We start from the raw sequence: 17206 nt of genomic DNA, 5'->3' as shown, positions 1-17206 counted from the left end.
ATGGTTAATGCAAACATAATCTAATAGAAGATAATTGGATAAAATGATGGAGAAAAACATGATTGTTAAAAAGATTTATAATGTCTGTATAATTATTGATACACCAATCAGCAGATCAATGATCAGCTTGGTCATTGATAAAGATCAATTTTTTGTTAATGTCAGTAGCATTACAAAACATAGATTACAGATGAATGCTTCAGGAAAAAGTAGTTGACCAAACAACAAAATTACAAAAATCACAGAATAGAACATTTAATGTGTAAAATATATTATACACCAGCTGGGCTAACAGTAAATTTAATAAGCATATATAACTGGTAGGTCTTTCAGAATCATTTTTTAAGATAACATACACAATTTTAAACAATGCCTATTTTCTATCTCTCTCTCTCTCTCAAATAACATATTCAAAAGTGAAATTTGGCAATATTAACAGATTTAAAAACAATAATGTAAGTACATAATAAAAAATTCAAAGTTATCTTTTTAAATGTATGCGCGAAGGCAGAGTTAGAAGTTCATGTATTTATGACTAAGTTATCACATTATATGAAAAAAAAAGTTTACTCAATATTAATATATTATTTAATATATAATCATCATTGGTTTGATTCTGAACAGTCTTATATTAATTCAACAAGGCCAAAAATACATTTTCCTCATAATTTTCATTATATTGAGAAAGAAAAGTAGTAAACTTTACAAATAAATACTTAGTGTTAACCAACTTTCAAAAACATTTCACAGATAATGTATCTACAGCAGTATTAAAAAAAAAAAATGTTCATATATGCTGTGGTTGTAACAAGTATTAAACTTGGTCATAAGTATTATAAGTAGTTTTCATCTTATCATTATTAATTTTCTAAAAAATTATAACTGTTTTTAAAAACATTTATGCACGGCATTATCTCATATATTCAGGCTAACAAAGCTCTCTCTCTCTCAAAGCTTTATAGAGTATGTTAAGCAGATTAATTAACTGTTCCATGGGTGCTCAAATCATCAGTAGTAATAAATTTCCTGAATCCCTTAACAAATAGATATAACTTTTCCCAGTGCTATCTTAGTAACTGATTATTTAATATTATGAATACAGTAATTACTGCAATTACAGTTTATTGTTAATAAAATAATATGCTTCAGGCTCTGCAGCCACATATTTTTATTTTTATTTATAAGTCAGGAAAATCTATTAAATAATAAACAGAATGACAAAAATGTTTTTAAAAAGACAAATGTACTGTATCAGATAATATCGAATTTTGATACCAATAATCTTGGCTTCTTAAACCTTATAGAAGAGATTTAGTAAATGTAATGTCATTATCTATCAAATGATAACTTTTTTATGTCAAATTCTAAATATAACTATATTATTTTCATAACTGACGCTCAAATCAATACAACCATAAAAATATTAAAGAGTCGCAAACAAAATATAAAATTAAGATATAAATATTTAAATATTAAAAAAAGAATAGATTAAACAAAGAGTTTAAAGATACTTCATAAAATTTTCTGAAATCTCTTGGATTTATGAAAAAAATATACATAGAAATATTAGAACAAAAGAGTAGTGTACTGCAGCACATTATTTTTACAACATAAAAAATATAAATGCAAATTAGGCCTTGTAACACAGTGTAATAAAAAAATAATAATTCAATTTAAATTACATAAAATTATTTTATTTTTTTATATCTTTGGTTCTTGCGAATAATAATTACAAATTTATATAAATTAACTTAAAATTATTATCAAATTATTTATATATTTAACAAAGGGGTTAAATATACAAATAATTGAAACCAATAAGGAATTTCAATTTAACATTTTAATCAATGTCTTATTTTTCAGTAAAATTAATAAAAAAAATAGAAAGATTACATTAATGAAGTTAATTCATTAATGAAATAATTCTTTGTAGTACAAATAATTTGCTTTATTTTTTCTAGCTAATGCCACAGTTAATTTTTAATAGTGTAAAATTCTGGAGTAATGAATTAACTATTTATGTAGCATGTAATGTAACATTTATATAACAGTTGATACTAAGAAAGGATACGATAGGCCAAGCTTTGGCCTGGTGACTGTATATAAAGTTTTTTATATGTATTTTTTAATTATAATTAAAATTCATTACAATAAAAATTATAATTTAAAATATCCTTCATATATTCGTAAAAAAAAAAAAAAATGTAAAATGAAAAACTGGGGGAAAATGCAGTTCATAAAATAAATACTGAACAATATCCACAATTAAAGGGTTAAATATAAATAACTATATCTATCACACAACAAATTAAACAAACACAAAATTAATAAAACAGAACATTATTTCAACAATTAACAAAATAATTTTATTATTATGACAATTAATTGTAAAATTACACACATGTGCGAGTTTTTGTGACACTGATTTATTATAAACAAAATTAAATTCTTATTGTGTTGACTTACATAAGTGAAGGACTTGGTGAAAGGATGTAAAACAAAAATTCATCATTAATGGTAACATGATTAGTGCTTAACAATTAGTGTAATGGTAGTGTTAAGAAATATTAAGTATTTGTTTTATATATATATATTTTTTTTTATACAGATGAAGAGCAGCAGAAGAAGAGCTATAAATATCAGCCAGATAATCAGCTAGGATGCTCCTTATTCATCACAGGTATTATTAAATCATCCATATTTGGCAATACAAGTAATTTCTGTAAAATAAAAAAAAAAATTTAATATTTGATAATTGTCTTTAGCATCAGAAAAGGAAAAAATAAGTACAAATAACTAACTGTAGTTTTAAAAATTACTCTATGTTTTTTCCTACGCTTCAGGCTGTGCAACCTGTACAGATTTTTAATACCATTTATAAGTCAGGCAAATATGTTAAAAATATAAACAGAATGACAAAAACGCTTTTAAAAAGGCAAATATACGCTATCAGATAATATCAAATTTTGATACCAATAATCTTGGCTTTTTCAGACCTTGTAGAAGATATTAGTAAATGTAATGTCATTATCTATCAATAATAATCTTTTTTATACACATAAAAACAAATTATTTTGATAAAAAAATAAAGGAGATCACAAATATTTAAAAAATAAACACTGCTTTGTTATTCTGGTGTGTATGGAATTTCTATTCCAATCTCAAATTCTTCAGACATAATTGATGTCATTTAATAACTTCTTAATAACTTTTTTAATGTTTTTAATAACTTCTTAAAAAGACAAAACATTCTAATCACACATTATATTTTATTATATAATGCGTTACCTATATATAATGAAGCATGATATTCATGATTACATGTTAAGAGATAAATACATCATTATAAGTTAAGGGGTTGTATTCTATGCACTGTGAGTAATGTTTTCTGCAAAAGTGAAAGCTAGTTCAAAAGTTATTGGCTATGGACTGGAAAGCAAATTCTATAATGAGAATGGTTTCAAGAACTTCTGGCGGACAATTCCGATGATACGTTGGGCTACATTTTCGATATTAATAATATGGAGGCATGGTTACATTATAGGGTTATGCATGCAAAAAACTCAAACTTATGTTCTGCCAACAACCCACATGCTGTTCATGAAATTTTTCTATATAATTAGATGATTGCGGCATGGACCACAATAGGAGAATAAATCTCATATTCAGGAGAATAATCAGTAACAATATTCATTTCTTTATTGTGAAATCATACACCAGTTCATGAGAGAGCTAACTGAGGATGAAATTAATAATGCCTGGATTCAACAAAACTGTGAGACCACGCATACAGCCAGACAGTCATGAAATCACTGGAAGAGGTTTTCAGAAATTGAATTTTTTCTAAGGGCTTGTGACCACCTCATTCTCTGGACTTAAGCCACTGCTATTTGTGAATTTCTTAGAACACTCCACATGAAGAATTTGTGAGGCTCTTCAAGAACAGGAAGACATGCGTGCAAATATTTCTGCATGTTCACAAAGACTATTTCCTATAACAATTGTAAGGCAATTCAGTGTTACATATTTACTATTGAATGATAGATCAATAGTTACTTTTCAAATGCACTGAATAAAAATTTAATAAACGCATGTACCAACCAACTTGTTCATATTACCAACCGAGTTCATATAGCAACTGAGTTGGTTCATATGTTCAGTTAATCTATAATGATCGGAGATGATATGAACTTTTTAATAACAATTTTGTGTGGAAAAAAAATGGAAACATAAAAACTTTTCCTATGTGACTGTTACATATGCAGCTTTATTGCAAATATTAAAGGCCTAATTTTTAAAGTTGAAAGTTTTGATGTTCAAATCCTAGCAAAAAAATGCTAACAACACAGTTGTAGGACTTTCCCATCAAGCGACTAAAGCCACGTTCCAGAAAAGTCCTATAACTGTGAGTTGTTTCTGATGCATGGCACACACACACACACACACACGCGCGCGCGCGCGCGCGCACATGCACACGCACACGCACATTAATTTACAGATTTATCATTTTATTTAAATATAATTTTTTCATTTATTTAACATAATGATTCTAACTACAGCATGTATGCATACGGTATTTAATTTGCATGAGTGTGATGGTACCAGCAGCAACAGTCAGCACTAACTAAACTAATGTAATTTCACAACTTACATAGAACAAATTTTGCTTGTACGGTTGACAGACTGGTGTAACAGGTATCGAGTCAACCAGGCGATCGAGTTTGAGACCCAGCCAAACCGAGTTACGTTTTTACACTTTAAATATTATTTATTTATTAATTCTACTGTTCACATGTGATATCACAACTTAGCAGACGACTACAACAGCATTTTTTGGATGGGGGTGCAGTTTTGCAAAAATTTTTTTTTTGAAAATACTTTTAGCAATAACAATAGCAAAGTTATTTTTTAATTGTTAACAAATGGGCTAACAAAAATATTACCTTAATATTTAAGACAATAATTTAATTTAACAATACATACAGTTAGTTCATTATGTCTAATATATCTAATCTATCTTTCTAAAAATACTCAATGATATATCACCTTTCAAAAGCACACAAGTGTTGATATGATTAATATCAATAGTTAATATTATTAATTAATTAATATTTATTATTAATTAATATTAAGATCTGACTGATGTAACCAGTTATATAATCCTAAAGCCGCCTACCCAAAGTAACTTTTTCCACACCATAATACATCAAAAAAAAAAATCAAATGACACTAGACATCTCTGAGGATCCTCAGACATGAGTGTCTCTGACTGTGCTTATTTGTTGCAACATGACAGAGCTATAGTACTCTGAACTATATAGTTTTATCTTGCTAATTTAATTTATTAATCATCAGTTAGTGGAATAAGATTGTGATAAATAAAACACTTGCTACATTGAATAATTCATGGATACCTTTCTATTGTTAACAAAAAGGTAAGTCATTATGGGTTAGGAGGCTTTAAATGTAGGAGCTGATAATAACAATTCATTAGGTAGGTGTAAAACACGTATTAGCAGGTCATCAGTCCTGTTGTATGCATGATTAATTCAGTCTACTGTATTCTGTCTGAATTAATAGAAATCAGTTATATTTTGATAATTTTAAGGATATCTTTCAAATTTGAACAATCTTCATTACCAGAAATATATTTTTTTTCCAAGATATTGGTAAAATTTCAGTTTACTGGATTGCAGCCATGTACGGTTCCTTAAATGAGCTGAACTGTCTCAACTTACCTTTGCACAATGCCATTCAGAAGAGACATTTCACAACCATGTACGTAAAAAACCTATGATTATGTAAAATCTTTTTGGCTTATAAAAAATGAACAGCATGTTGTTTACCTGGTACCTCACAGATTAGGTCAATCTAACCCAAGTCAGAAGAAAATAACGAATAATGATAAGAGTAACTAATATATCAGTACACGATTGAAATAACTGACTATACTGACTAATACACAGCCAGTGATACAACTATGATAACATAAGACAGGTTGAAATATATTTACTATAACAATAGGTAAGGCAAACATTAGCAATTATTATTGCATATTATTATTTAATCCATAAATAAATTACATAACAATATTAGTAATTCAGCAAATGAAAATTAAGGATGAGTGCACTTTTGAAATAAGACCCAAAAATTAATTTGAAAAGTTGTATATATCTTTCAGTTTTACGTTCTGTAAATAATAATATTAGATGATGTAAAATTATCTATAGTGAAAATAGAAATATGCATTTTTTACGGTATTCAGTACTCATAACACAGTTAATATAAAATCATCCCTTTATACATACACTACAATTTTTCAAGAGTTTTTTAATGAATACTGCAGAAGAGGTTTGTGTTTATACAAACTTATCTAAATTAATTGAAATTTTTTTTTGCAGGATGATGACAACACTTTGTTACACTAGGACTGTTGGATAAAGTTTTCTATTCAATAAAAATAGATAAAAGCTTCAGATTCAACTCCTGGTACTGGACTGGTATTTTTAATATATCACTCATTAATCTTTATTAAAATTAATCGTGTTTTTGTCTAGTGTATACAACACATTGTTAAAGTATTATTATAACTATTTTTAAACCTGAAATTCTCGACGAAGCCGCCTTTCAATCCAAGTAGATATATGTAATAAAGAAATTGTACGATCCCCAACTTTGGGTTGTGCAGATAATTGTAACTGTGGGTCCGGGCGGAATCCATACCTAAAGAAATAAAAAAAGAGAAATACATATAAAATGTGCTGCATGTTTAAAAGAATAAATATTACCAGTTTAAGGATAAATTGCAAGGTCCATCTCATAAGTTACATTTCATTACAAGAACAGAAGACATGCACTAGAAGCATGAAACCTGCTAGATTATAATACTTTTTCTGTTATGAAGCAATGTTTTAAAAAAGGTTTATTTTAAAATCATAAATTTACATTTAAAAAAAGTTTTTTAAGTAGAAATTTTATTTCATTTATCATTACCAAATTAATTACATGGTATAAAAAATTATCTTAAAAAGATCCTTTTTTACCTGTTTAAGATAGAAAATTAAATAAGTCTAAAGATCACTCTTTCCAATCCTGATATATCTGTAATACAAAGTAGCAGTTAATTGTAACAATAATTGCAATAATATTCTTTCAAATTGAAAGTAGGAATCTTTGCTGTTGTGTGCCCGCTCTCATTTTTTATAGATTATTATATACGAGTATATATATATATTTTTATATATATTGTTTTTTGCACATATCTGCTGAGTTTGGAACATGCACCATCCGAATGAACATATACTAGTACTTTTCCATTCAGGCACTACGAGTTTACAGTAAAGCAGAACAAATTTTAGCACATAGTCATGTCACCTTAATTCACAAAGAAATAAACAATTGCAGAATATTAACTACATGCAAAATTTCATTTACCATTTTGTAATTAGGTCATTCAAAAGCAAACTTTTGTCATACGGGGAAAAGTTATAAAGTACTTTTAAAAACTATGCAACACACACAGTTAACTCATACATTTAACATACTGTGCACATTAAACTACCTAAAACTAACCTAAACAATACTTAGAATAACAGAACATTATAATGGAAATACATTAATTTTCGTGCATAGAATGATTTATGTATTAACATTGCATACACAGGCAATACCAGATCGCTATCTTATCTGTAAGCTGAACAGGACAACACAGGTATCAGCTTTGCTAATTTTTTTATTTATGACATTATTAAATCATGATGATTTAAACGATATTATATAATAAGATTATATAAATTCATGAGAAACAACAGCTACTGAACTTATGAAATAATTATTCATAAAATAATTATTTGAGTAGAAATAGAATGTTTCAGCAATTTATATTATAGAATCCCGACAATGTTAGACAGGCATATCATAAAACTATTAATGATTTTTTGAATTGGACAAGAATATTGTTTGTGGAAAATTAGTTTTTAAAATTGTGAGAAAAAAAAATGCAAATAACAATGGAAACAAAAAAATTGCTTAATATACAAAGGTGGTTTCATAAGTCAGCGACTTCTCAGAACATGGCATTCCAATCGCTACTTTCTCACCATCATTTATAAGTTTTAATTTATCTAGACTTGCATAGAAAATTTCAAGTCATTCTGATAATTAGTAGATATTTGACAGCACATGAAAGTTGATGTGTCAAGAAAACATGGAAAAACAATAAAGGAAACAGAAAAAAGCTTCATAAGTATTATGAAGTGTCTGCTCCTTTGCATGGCATGATTCAAAAGTAGTTCACTGTGGTTGTATGAGTACAAGTGATGTTGAATGTTTGGGGTGATAAAAAGAGGTGACTATTCAAAAAATGATCGATAAAATCCAGATGTAGTAAAGGAAGATTGATGAACAAAGGTACTTGAGATTAATGAGATCATAAACATTCAACCGAAAATGTATGGGGAATTTACATGAATAGTTTGAGTGTGTGGAAGCTATTGGCAAGGTGAGTCCTGCAATTGTTGACAATCTGTTCAAAAGTGGTGCTGTGTGATGACTTTTGAACACAGCACCATGTGTTCAAAAGCATGAACACCATGTGATGACAAAGCATGTTTGACCATTTATCAGTGCAATCCAAATGAGTTTTTGCGGCATTATGTTACTGTTGAAGAAACATGGATTCACTATTATACGCCAGAAACAAAACAGCAGTCAAGAATGTAGATGGGTGAAACGAACCTGTATTGAAAAAATTAAAAGGCAAAATCAGCTGGTAAGGTCATGGCCACTGTTTTCTGTGATGCAATGGTATAATATTGATAGGTTACCTACAGAAGGAAAAAACTATCACAGGAGAGTATTAGCCTCATTATTACAGAGATTCGATGAGGTACTGAAGAAAAAGCTGCCTCATTTAGCAAGAAAAAAGTGCGCTTTTACCATCACAATGCACCAGCTCACTCATCTGCAGTTTTACTTGCTGTATTATCTAAATCCCTTCTGACGTCTTTTTTTTTCCAAACCTGAAGAAGAAGCCTTGGTGGAAAGAAGTGAATGGTTCATCGAATGAGCAAGTTATTGCTGAAATATTGTATTGAGCTAGAAGAGGTTTATGTTAAAAAGCAAATTGAATTTTTGTAAAAAAAATGTTTCTTTATTTTAAAATCAGTGACTTATCAATACACCCTCATACTAACCAATTTTCAAAACATTACTCACTTTCAAAATTTACTACAAACGCAACACTATAAAGAATAATATAAATCTTTTTTAGCAAATTAGAAACTATAGTCAAACTACACAGAGAACGTAACCTTCTTTTAAGTGTAAACTTTACTTAATTTTGCAGCAAATCAGTTACGAAAAAAATTACAAACAGAACACAATTAATTTTACCTGAGGACCGTTACTTGTAGTGCAACAATCTGTAACTGTAACTAGGAAGAGGAAATTGATTTAGTTTGAAATGTTACTAAAAAGACCCAGTTTTCAAAACGTTATCAGTAGTATATTATTCATATTATTACTTATAACTCTGAAGAGTATATTTTTAATATAAAACTAATTTATTTATCACATCTTTGACTTACCATAATCTATCTGATGGTGGAGGAGGAAAATTAAGTACTAGTGTACCAGCAAGTCTTCTAACTTCAACTACAAGTGCAATATTTGTATTTGAGACACCTTCCATTGCTCGTTTAATATATTTATATTCTGTAACCTAGACAGGACAAGAAAAATAGAAAAAAAAACTCATTTTTATAAAAATGAAAATAAATTTATGAGAAAATTTTAAACAATTTCAAAAAAAAAATATAATGTGGTTTAAGTTATGTCAACAAGTATTCATACAAATTTATTCATTCAATAATTAAAGAAGCATTTATGTTCAACAGACACATTTTTAAAAATAATCACTTTTGATATAGCATATCTTATAGCCTGTTACAGAAATTTAAAAGAATGAAAAAACTTAAAAATTGCTTGCAATAATTCAAATCATACGTTGTCTTAAAAGCATAAAATAATAAATAATCAAGTAATAAGATTATTATTTGGAAGTTTGAAAGTCTTTGTATTATTATTTTGAAGTGTTTGTATTAATTTGGTTCTATACATGAAAGAAATTTTTAAAACTTTAAAGTTTATTATATTCTTTTTAATTGCTAATATTACTTTATGACAGCCATCCATCACTCCTTTTTAGATAATGAAATTTTTTATAAATATATCTCATACCGATCTAAACTTGGCCTTTCAGAGTAAACTCCTTATTTATCTATACATTGCTCTCAGCATTTCTCTTATTGTTTGAACGATCTGAGAAAATGCTGTTCTTTAAGTATATAAGCACATTCTGCAATGCTTATTAGGCCACCACTAGTATCTAAATGGTGATCCTTCAGCTTGAGCAACATGTTGGAGAACTTCTCTAAAAATAAATACAACTTTCAGAGGGCCATGTCAAGCAGGGTGTGTGAAGCAATGATCATGCATGTTGCTGTCAAAAATTCTTTGTAAGGTATGGAGGCTCTAAGAACATTATAATGAAGCATCAATTTTCCTCATGCCACACTTCAGGTTTAATGAACTCTCACACATTTCAGAACAATTTCCATTGACAATCACACAAATTCATTGCGATCAGGAGTTTTTTTTATGAACTTGATGCTTTAACCTCTTTAACTCAAATGCCACTGAAAAATCCAAGTCAAGATCATTGTTTCATCGCTTGCTGGATGATAATTTCAAAGATTTCCATCATGATTTCCTATGCTTGAGACAAAAATTGATGTTGCTTCTACCTTGTAGTCCACAGTGATATCAAACATACAGTGTTTGTTTGATATCACTGTCAACTTTTCACAAAAATGTTTACGATCACAAAAACCAGAATCTGTGTAAAAGATCCTGCATGCTGACTTATGAATGTTATTGCTTGTCACATCTGTCCTCTGTATATTTTTTATAGAACTGGTCTTGAAATTTTCTGACCTCACCTTAACACATACATGGTATGGTATCATCTCTATTTCATTTTTTTATTTCTCAGCTTTATATCTCAAATTCTTTATTTCTCCTCTAATTCTTTATTTCAGAATATATTCAAGTCAGGATTAGCATTACTAAGTTAATAGAAGTTTTACTATGTTCCTCTAAATATATAGGAGTTTCATCAGTAAACAACTAGCAAAGGCATACTCATGCTTGCTCAATCTGACCCTGACTGATTCCCATTCATCCATCCCATGAATTACTTTTATCATGGGGATTAGAAGGCTTTATCTTATCCCATTAGGCATTTCAGCCACTAAGTTTATTTGGCAACTACCACACAAGAAATAGTGTACTACTTCCTTGAAATCTGTGATATAACGAAGTTACTCATCTGTACTGCAGATGAGTCTTTGAGTCAGTCCACAAATGGCTTCCCTACAAGGTAACACTAGAATTCACTGGCTCTATCATCACAGAACCAGCATTCTTAATTGGAAAATGTAGTAGGTCTAATCTGCACCCACAGATCATTAATGTGGATGATAGGGTCAGGGTTAAGGAAAAGGGATGTAAGGTGAAAGAATACAATCTACTCATCAAGGTAATTACTCTCTTGCCCAGGACACAAATTGTGATTCAGATCTAGCATATACACAGAAAGAGTACTAACGATTTATTTATAAAAAAAATTAGAGTGGTTCTAATGTAATATAAGTCTTTAAGCATTCATTTTTGGAAAATAATATAAAATTTGTCATAATTTACTTTAAAATTACTTGTTTGAAATCTATGAAATAGGCAGTCACTCATTGCAACATTATTAGAAAAATTTAATATGATTCTCAGTTTTAAAAAATATAAACAGTTATGAAAATTGTTAATGAATTACCTGTTGAAAATATTTTGATGCAGCAATTTTATCTACCATTCTTAACATTTTGTGACTAGTTGTACTACCTGGTGATGAAGGTGTTACATCAGGTAATGTTATTGGTCCGGTTTTACCAACATCAAGCTCTTCACTTGATGATTCAGCACTATCTTCTACATCACTATCAAATATTGCTGACTTCTGCATCCTAATATAAATGAAATAAATACAATTAAAATTAGTTTAGTACACCCTTATATATTTTACTCTTATATATTGGAATATATATTTGTACCACACAGTTCTGATTTTAAGGCAAAAGGAAAAATATTTATTCTGTATTTTGCTTGTAGTTCAATTTTATCTTCTCTATTAAGAAGACCAGAATTAAATCTGTTTAAGTAAAAAGCTGATATCTTTTTTTTACTCAGCACCAAATGAACAGAACTAAAAAGGGTAGAATAAATCTCTGATAATAAGAATAAATTTATTGATATTTCTTGGGTCAGGAATGATCCATCCATTGAAAGTAAAAATAAATATCAAAATTATTGATTATAGGCATATTGTAAAGACCAACCAGTTAGTAGCTGGCATTTAGATCAGATGGAAAAAATTACTCAAACTTAAATAAAAACCATGATATATAAATGAAAATCCTGTATTTCAGAAACTTTCTGGGCACATCTCAAAGGAAATAATTATTTGAACGTACTTACTCTCAAACTTAGTATGTAATAAACTGCTCAGATGGATCACACAAGGAAATAAATATATTGTAGGTGAGCAAAGAAATTGGAAATTACAAAATTTAAATTTTACTTACTAACTGAAAAATTTTTTGTTTAAAACAAGAGTAACTGCCAATTTAATTACATCACAAAACCATCACATTTGTGGCTATCATTTCAATTCATATATACTTTGACATTTTATGTTACTTGTGATGTGAGATGTTCGTATATTAGTTGTAATAACTTTGTAACAAATTCTTTTTTTTTCCAGTTCTTTGGTATATGATTGGATATGATTGGTATATGGATATGATTGGACATTGATGCAATTAAATTGCATGAGACCAGACATTGCAGACAAGTGGATGCTTCATCATGACAATGCCCCGTGTTACACGGCCATTTCCATCACGGAAGTTTTGATCTCAAAACGCATTCCTACGGTTCGTCAACCCTATTCACCTGATTTGAATCCTTGTGACTTTTTCCTTTTCCCGAAATTGAAACTTGTCTTAAAAGGACGTCATTTTGGAACTCTGGAGAACATTCAAAAGACTGTGACCGACCAGTTAAAAGCCCTACCAGTTGAAGCCTTCCAGCGCTGCTACCAGGAGTGGGAACAACGACTCTGTCCACCGACAGAGTGGTGTATAGCTGCCCAAGGAAACTACTTTGAAGGGGATATATTGGTGTTTGAAAAAAATGAAAACTTTGGTAAGTAAAAAGTCAGTCTCATTACTTTTCTCACACACCTTGTATTTTAAATAAAATGATAAATATTTTAAATTAAGTTGTCTGTGTATGTATGTGCAAGCCGTGCATCAGAAACAATTGGGTTGTCAGGCTTTTTTTTAATACTTGCATTATTAATGTTTTGTACAGATGTGTATTTAGATTTTAATAAAGAATCCTTGGAATATTGCCGTTCAGCTAGTCAAATAGAACTGTGTGATGATAGGTAGATTTTTAGGGATTTTACATTGGCAGCTGCTCTGAAGAAATTTTATTTATAATTGCTTATTTCTTTAGCTCACATTTCTTTATATAAATAGTGTAGATGTGTGTATACCATAAGTGACAAATATGTCTTCACCAGAAAGTGTACAAGCAAGACCTTTTGTTTTATTATAAGTAGAGTTTTTAACATTTTTAAGTGTAGTATTAAATTTTATTGATAATTAAATCATTGGAATTCGTTACAAATCTTCTACTACACTTTTTAATAATTTTTAAATTGTAATTTTCTTTAATTATTGCTGGCTCTCATTTAGGTAAAGAGCTAAACTTAAAATTTTTATTGGGTTATTTAAAAGTATTGAGAAGGAAGAACGCAAAAGAACAAAGTTCTTCGTGCATGATGAACTGTCATACTGTCATACGCTGGTATTCTATACATTAAACATTTCATTTAAATGAAAATTAGCTATATATATATATATATATATATATATACTTACGTGTAAGAAGGTGAGGAAGAAACTTGGAAAACATCACTACTTGAAGCTGACAGAAGAGACACATTCGTATTACTTGAACATAACAAATTAGTATCTGAATCATCTAATGAACCTTGTGCTTTCTTAAGTTTCATTAAATTTAGTTTAGTATCAATTGTTACTTGAAAATGTCCTTCATAAACCATGTCAAGATCTACCCAAATGCCATTTTCATTTAAAATTGGTCGAGATGCACGTTGAATCAAAGGAACAGTTTCTCCAAAATCAATATGACTTATTACAAGTTCTTCCATGAAATATGGTAACTAAAACACAATAAATAAAAAAAGTTCATTTGTGATTAATAAAATGAAAAAGATAATTGAAAAGTTTATAAAAAGGGAAAAATAAATTTTAGTATCTATTTCAAACCAGTATTACTCATAATACTGCAATACACAATACACTCATAATACTCATTAATATTATCATAATACTAATATTAATAGCTAAAACTTATTCAACTGCTTTGTTAAACTAAAGCTTATTTCACTACTTTCTCATACATTCATATTTCACTCTTCAGAAATATATCTAGGAAGAATTTTTTTTTTTTTAAAGTAGTTGAGAAACCTAGCTTCAGGAGAATTAAATAAAATTTTTGTCCTTTAGAAGTGGGCTCAAACAGCCTGTTGACCTGTTGACAGATAGTTCCAGACTTGTAACAAACATGTGGAAATCACACGGTGACAATTCCAGACTGTACAGTGGGTGTTGAAGAGGTATCCAATTAATTTTAACAAGTTTATCGCCAGCCTTTGTTTACATATGTTACTGACATTAGATGAAATTAAAAATAAATTACCGTATTTTTCAACATAGTTTCCTTTAAGACAAATCCATTTTCTCAACCGAAGAGGTAGCTTCCTGATACCCTCACTAAAAAACAAAATGGCTGCCCCAACAACCCACTGTGTACATAATGCTTGAATGAGGCATCATCTTGGAATCTTTCCCCTCCTAAACCTCTTTCAGCAAACCAACGTGGAAATCACTTGGTGACAAGTCTGGACTGTACAGGGGTGTTCAAGAAGTGTCCATTGAATTTTAGCGAGTTTATCGCAAATCTGAGCTGTAGTATGTGGTCCTGCGTTATGGAGAAGAAGGACGTTATAAATTGGTTGCCGGCATTTGTTGTGATAAGCATCTCTGATGACATTTAACAACTGGTTATAGTATACCATATGTACCGTCTTCATTCATGCAGGAAATCAATCAGCAGCACACCTTTTGAGTCCCAAGACACAACTGCAAGAACTTTTCCAGCTGACAAATGTTTCTTGGCCTTGATTGATGCTCCCTCCCCCTTTTTTACCACTCCATACTTGTTTTCTTGCTTTCTGGGGTGTAGTTGACCCACGTTTCATCACAGGTAATAATATGCTCCAAAAATGCCTCTCTTTCTACCTCAAAGAAATTCAGAAGCCGCTGACAGATGTCTTTCTGGACATTTGTCTGTGTCTCAGCGAGAAAACGTGGAACCCACCTTGTCGACACTTTGCTGTATCCAAGAGAACACAGTCCCAATTCTTATGCCCACCTCTGATACAGTTTCAGCGACCGTTATGAAGCGGTCACAAACAGCCTGAACGTTGTCATCACTGATGTTGGTCTGCTGACAATGTTTGTGACTTTTATTCTTCACTGCATCAAAATCTTTTTAGTCCAATCAAACACTTGAGTTTTTGACAGGGTAGCATCTGTGAACTGTGCCTGGAGTAGTCAAAATTTCAGAGGATTTGACATGTTCATTGGTGAGAGATCAGATAAAAATTTGTTGTGTAACAAACAATGGTACCTCCTACTCAGACAATCCGTTAATGATGTGAGAACGTGAACTATGAGCGTGGCTGTCCAGTTGCTTCTCTCCATACATATCCAACTATCTACAGTGCCCCACCACATTCACTGCTCTTCCTCAGTCCATGCGGCAAAATTCTGGTTTATATTTGAATGACTCTTGTACTAAGCCATAGATTTTCTCTAGCACAAGTAGTTACACAATACTATTAAGAAAAAAAAAATTCTGTGTGAAATACAAAGTTCAAAATGCATCTGTTTTCATACCTGCAGTATGAACATAAAGCATGGTATTCTCTTTTTTTTTTTACTAATGTATTAAGATATATCCACTTCAACATACAGTATTTTTAACATATAGGCTACTTCCTGAAATCAGATATAAAGTTTCATAAATTGATTAAAGAATTTTTAAAAAAATCATACTGTCTTCATTCACTGCTTTATTATAGAAAACCCAGTGATGAGTAGTGTTAATAAGAGATCTGTTCAATCTTAAGAAATTCAAAAAACTGTTACATCTAATAAATGAGTTTATAATGTATATTTATTATTAATATAAATATATATTTGACAGTAATTTAATAGTACGTAATTACTTTAATAGCGCTGAGTTTTCTTTGGAATTTTTCATTTATTTTGTTCAACCAAAACGCATCTTTAAGAACATCATACAGAAGGCGACCTCCAAATGCATTAACCCACATTATTTCTTCACAGACAGTGTACATATCATCAGATGTCACAGGTGGAGTTGATGATGATGTCGTCGTAGGTGATGATGAAGATTGCTTTGATGAACTTAACTGCTTTGTGTTAGTCTGAAATAAAATAGTATAAAAAAATAATAATACTATAAGTTTAGAGACAACCTGCTAGTTTATATTATTTATAATCTCTCAAGGAGAGACACCTTGAAAATAAAAAGATGCAAGATAAAGTGGCTGCTGTTATGCTACAATTTATTAAATACAAATTAATTCTCACCAATTACTTAATTTCTATATTTAATGTACAATAATATTGAGTATAGTTTCTATCTGGTTGGGTTACTGCATATTTGTTATGTTTTTGATCAAATATCCTCAGAATTTTGATGCCTTGAAATTAAAAAATAAACACTAATATACTATACTTTTAGTTGATTACTAAAATAAAACGACCAACTAAAAACTATTATAGAAAATTTTCTCTATTTTATACTTCACTCTTACTGTGATCTCAATAATATTGACATTTCTAGAGTGTGTGAAATTACTAGATTATTTAGATTTTCATAGACCTAGACCTAGTCAGTTCTGATTTAA

At 29.6% G+C, this 17206-nt stretch overlaps 1 protein-coding gene across 5 annotated transcripts in view; it reads right to left on the bottom strand.

The window, feature by feature from the left end:
- Nucleotides 1-1941: 1941 nt before the first annotated feature.
- Nucleotides 1942-17206, bottom strand: part of LOC142330127 (testis-expressed protein 2-like) — a 115296-nt gene continuing 100031 nt past the window's right edge. For all 5 annotated transcript variants that reach the window (XM_075375211.1, XM_075375210.1, XM_075375213.1 and 2 more), the window contains 6 exons: nucleotides 16499-16720; nucleotides 14061-14365; nucleotides 11888-12077; nucleotides 9588-9721; nucleotides 6603-6723; nucleotides 1942-2720 (listed from right to left, as the gene is read on the bottom strand). In XM_075375211.1, the coding sequence (XP_075231326.1) occupies nucleotides 2652-2720; nucleotides 6603-6723; nucleotides 9588-9721; nucleotides 11888-12077; nucleotides 14061-14365; nucleotides 16499-16720 (1041 nt within the window). In that variant the 3' untranslated portion in view covers nucleotides 1942-2651. The remainder of the gene's footprint in view (nucleotides 2721-6602; nucleotides 6724-9587; nucleotides 9722-11887; nucleotides 12078-14060; nucleotides 14366-16498; nucleotides 16721-17206) is intronic.

This window comes from Lycorma delicatula, chromosome 9 (genome assembly GCF_047948215.1).
Source record: "Lycorma delicatula isolate Av1 chromosome 9, ASM4794821v1, whole genome shotgun sequence".
In the NCBI taxonomy this organism is placed as follows: Eukaryota; Metazoa; Arthropoda; class Insecta; order Hemiptera; family Fulgoridae; genus Lycorma; species Lycorma delicatula.
The sequence above is the reverse complement of the archived record's forward strand: the minus strand, read 5'-3'. Positions and strand labels throughout refer to the sequence as shown.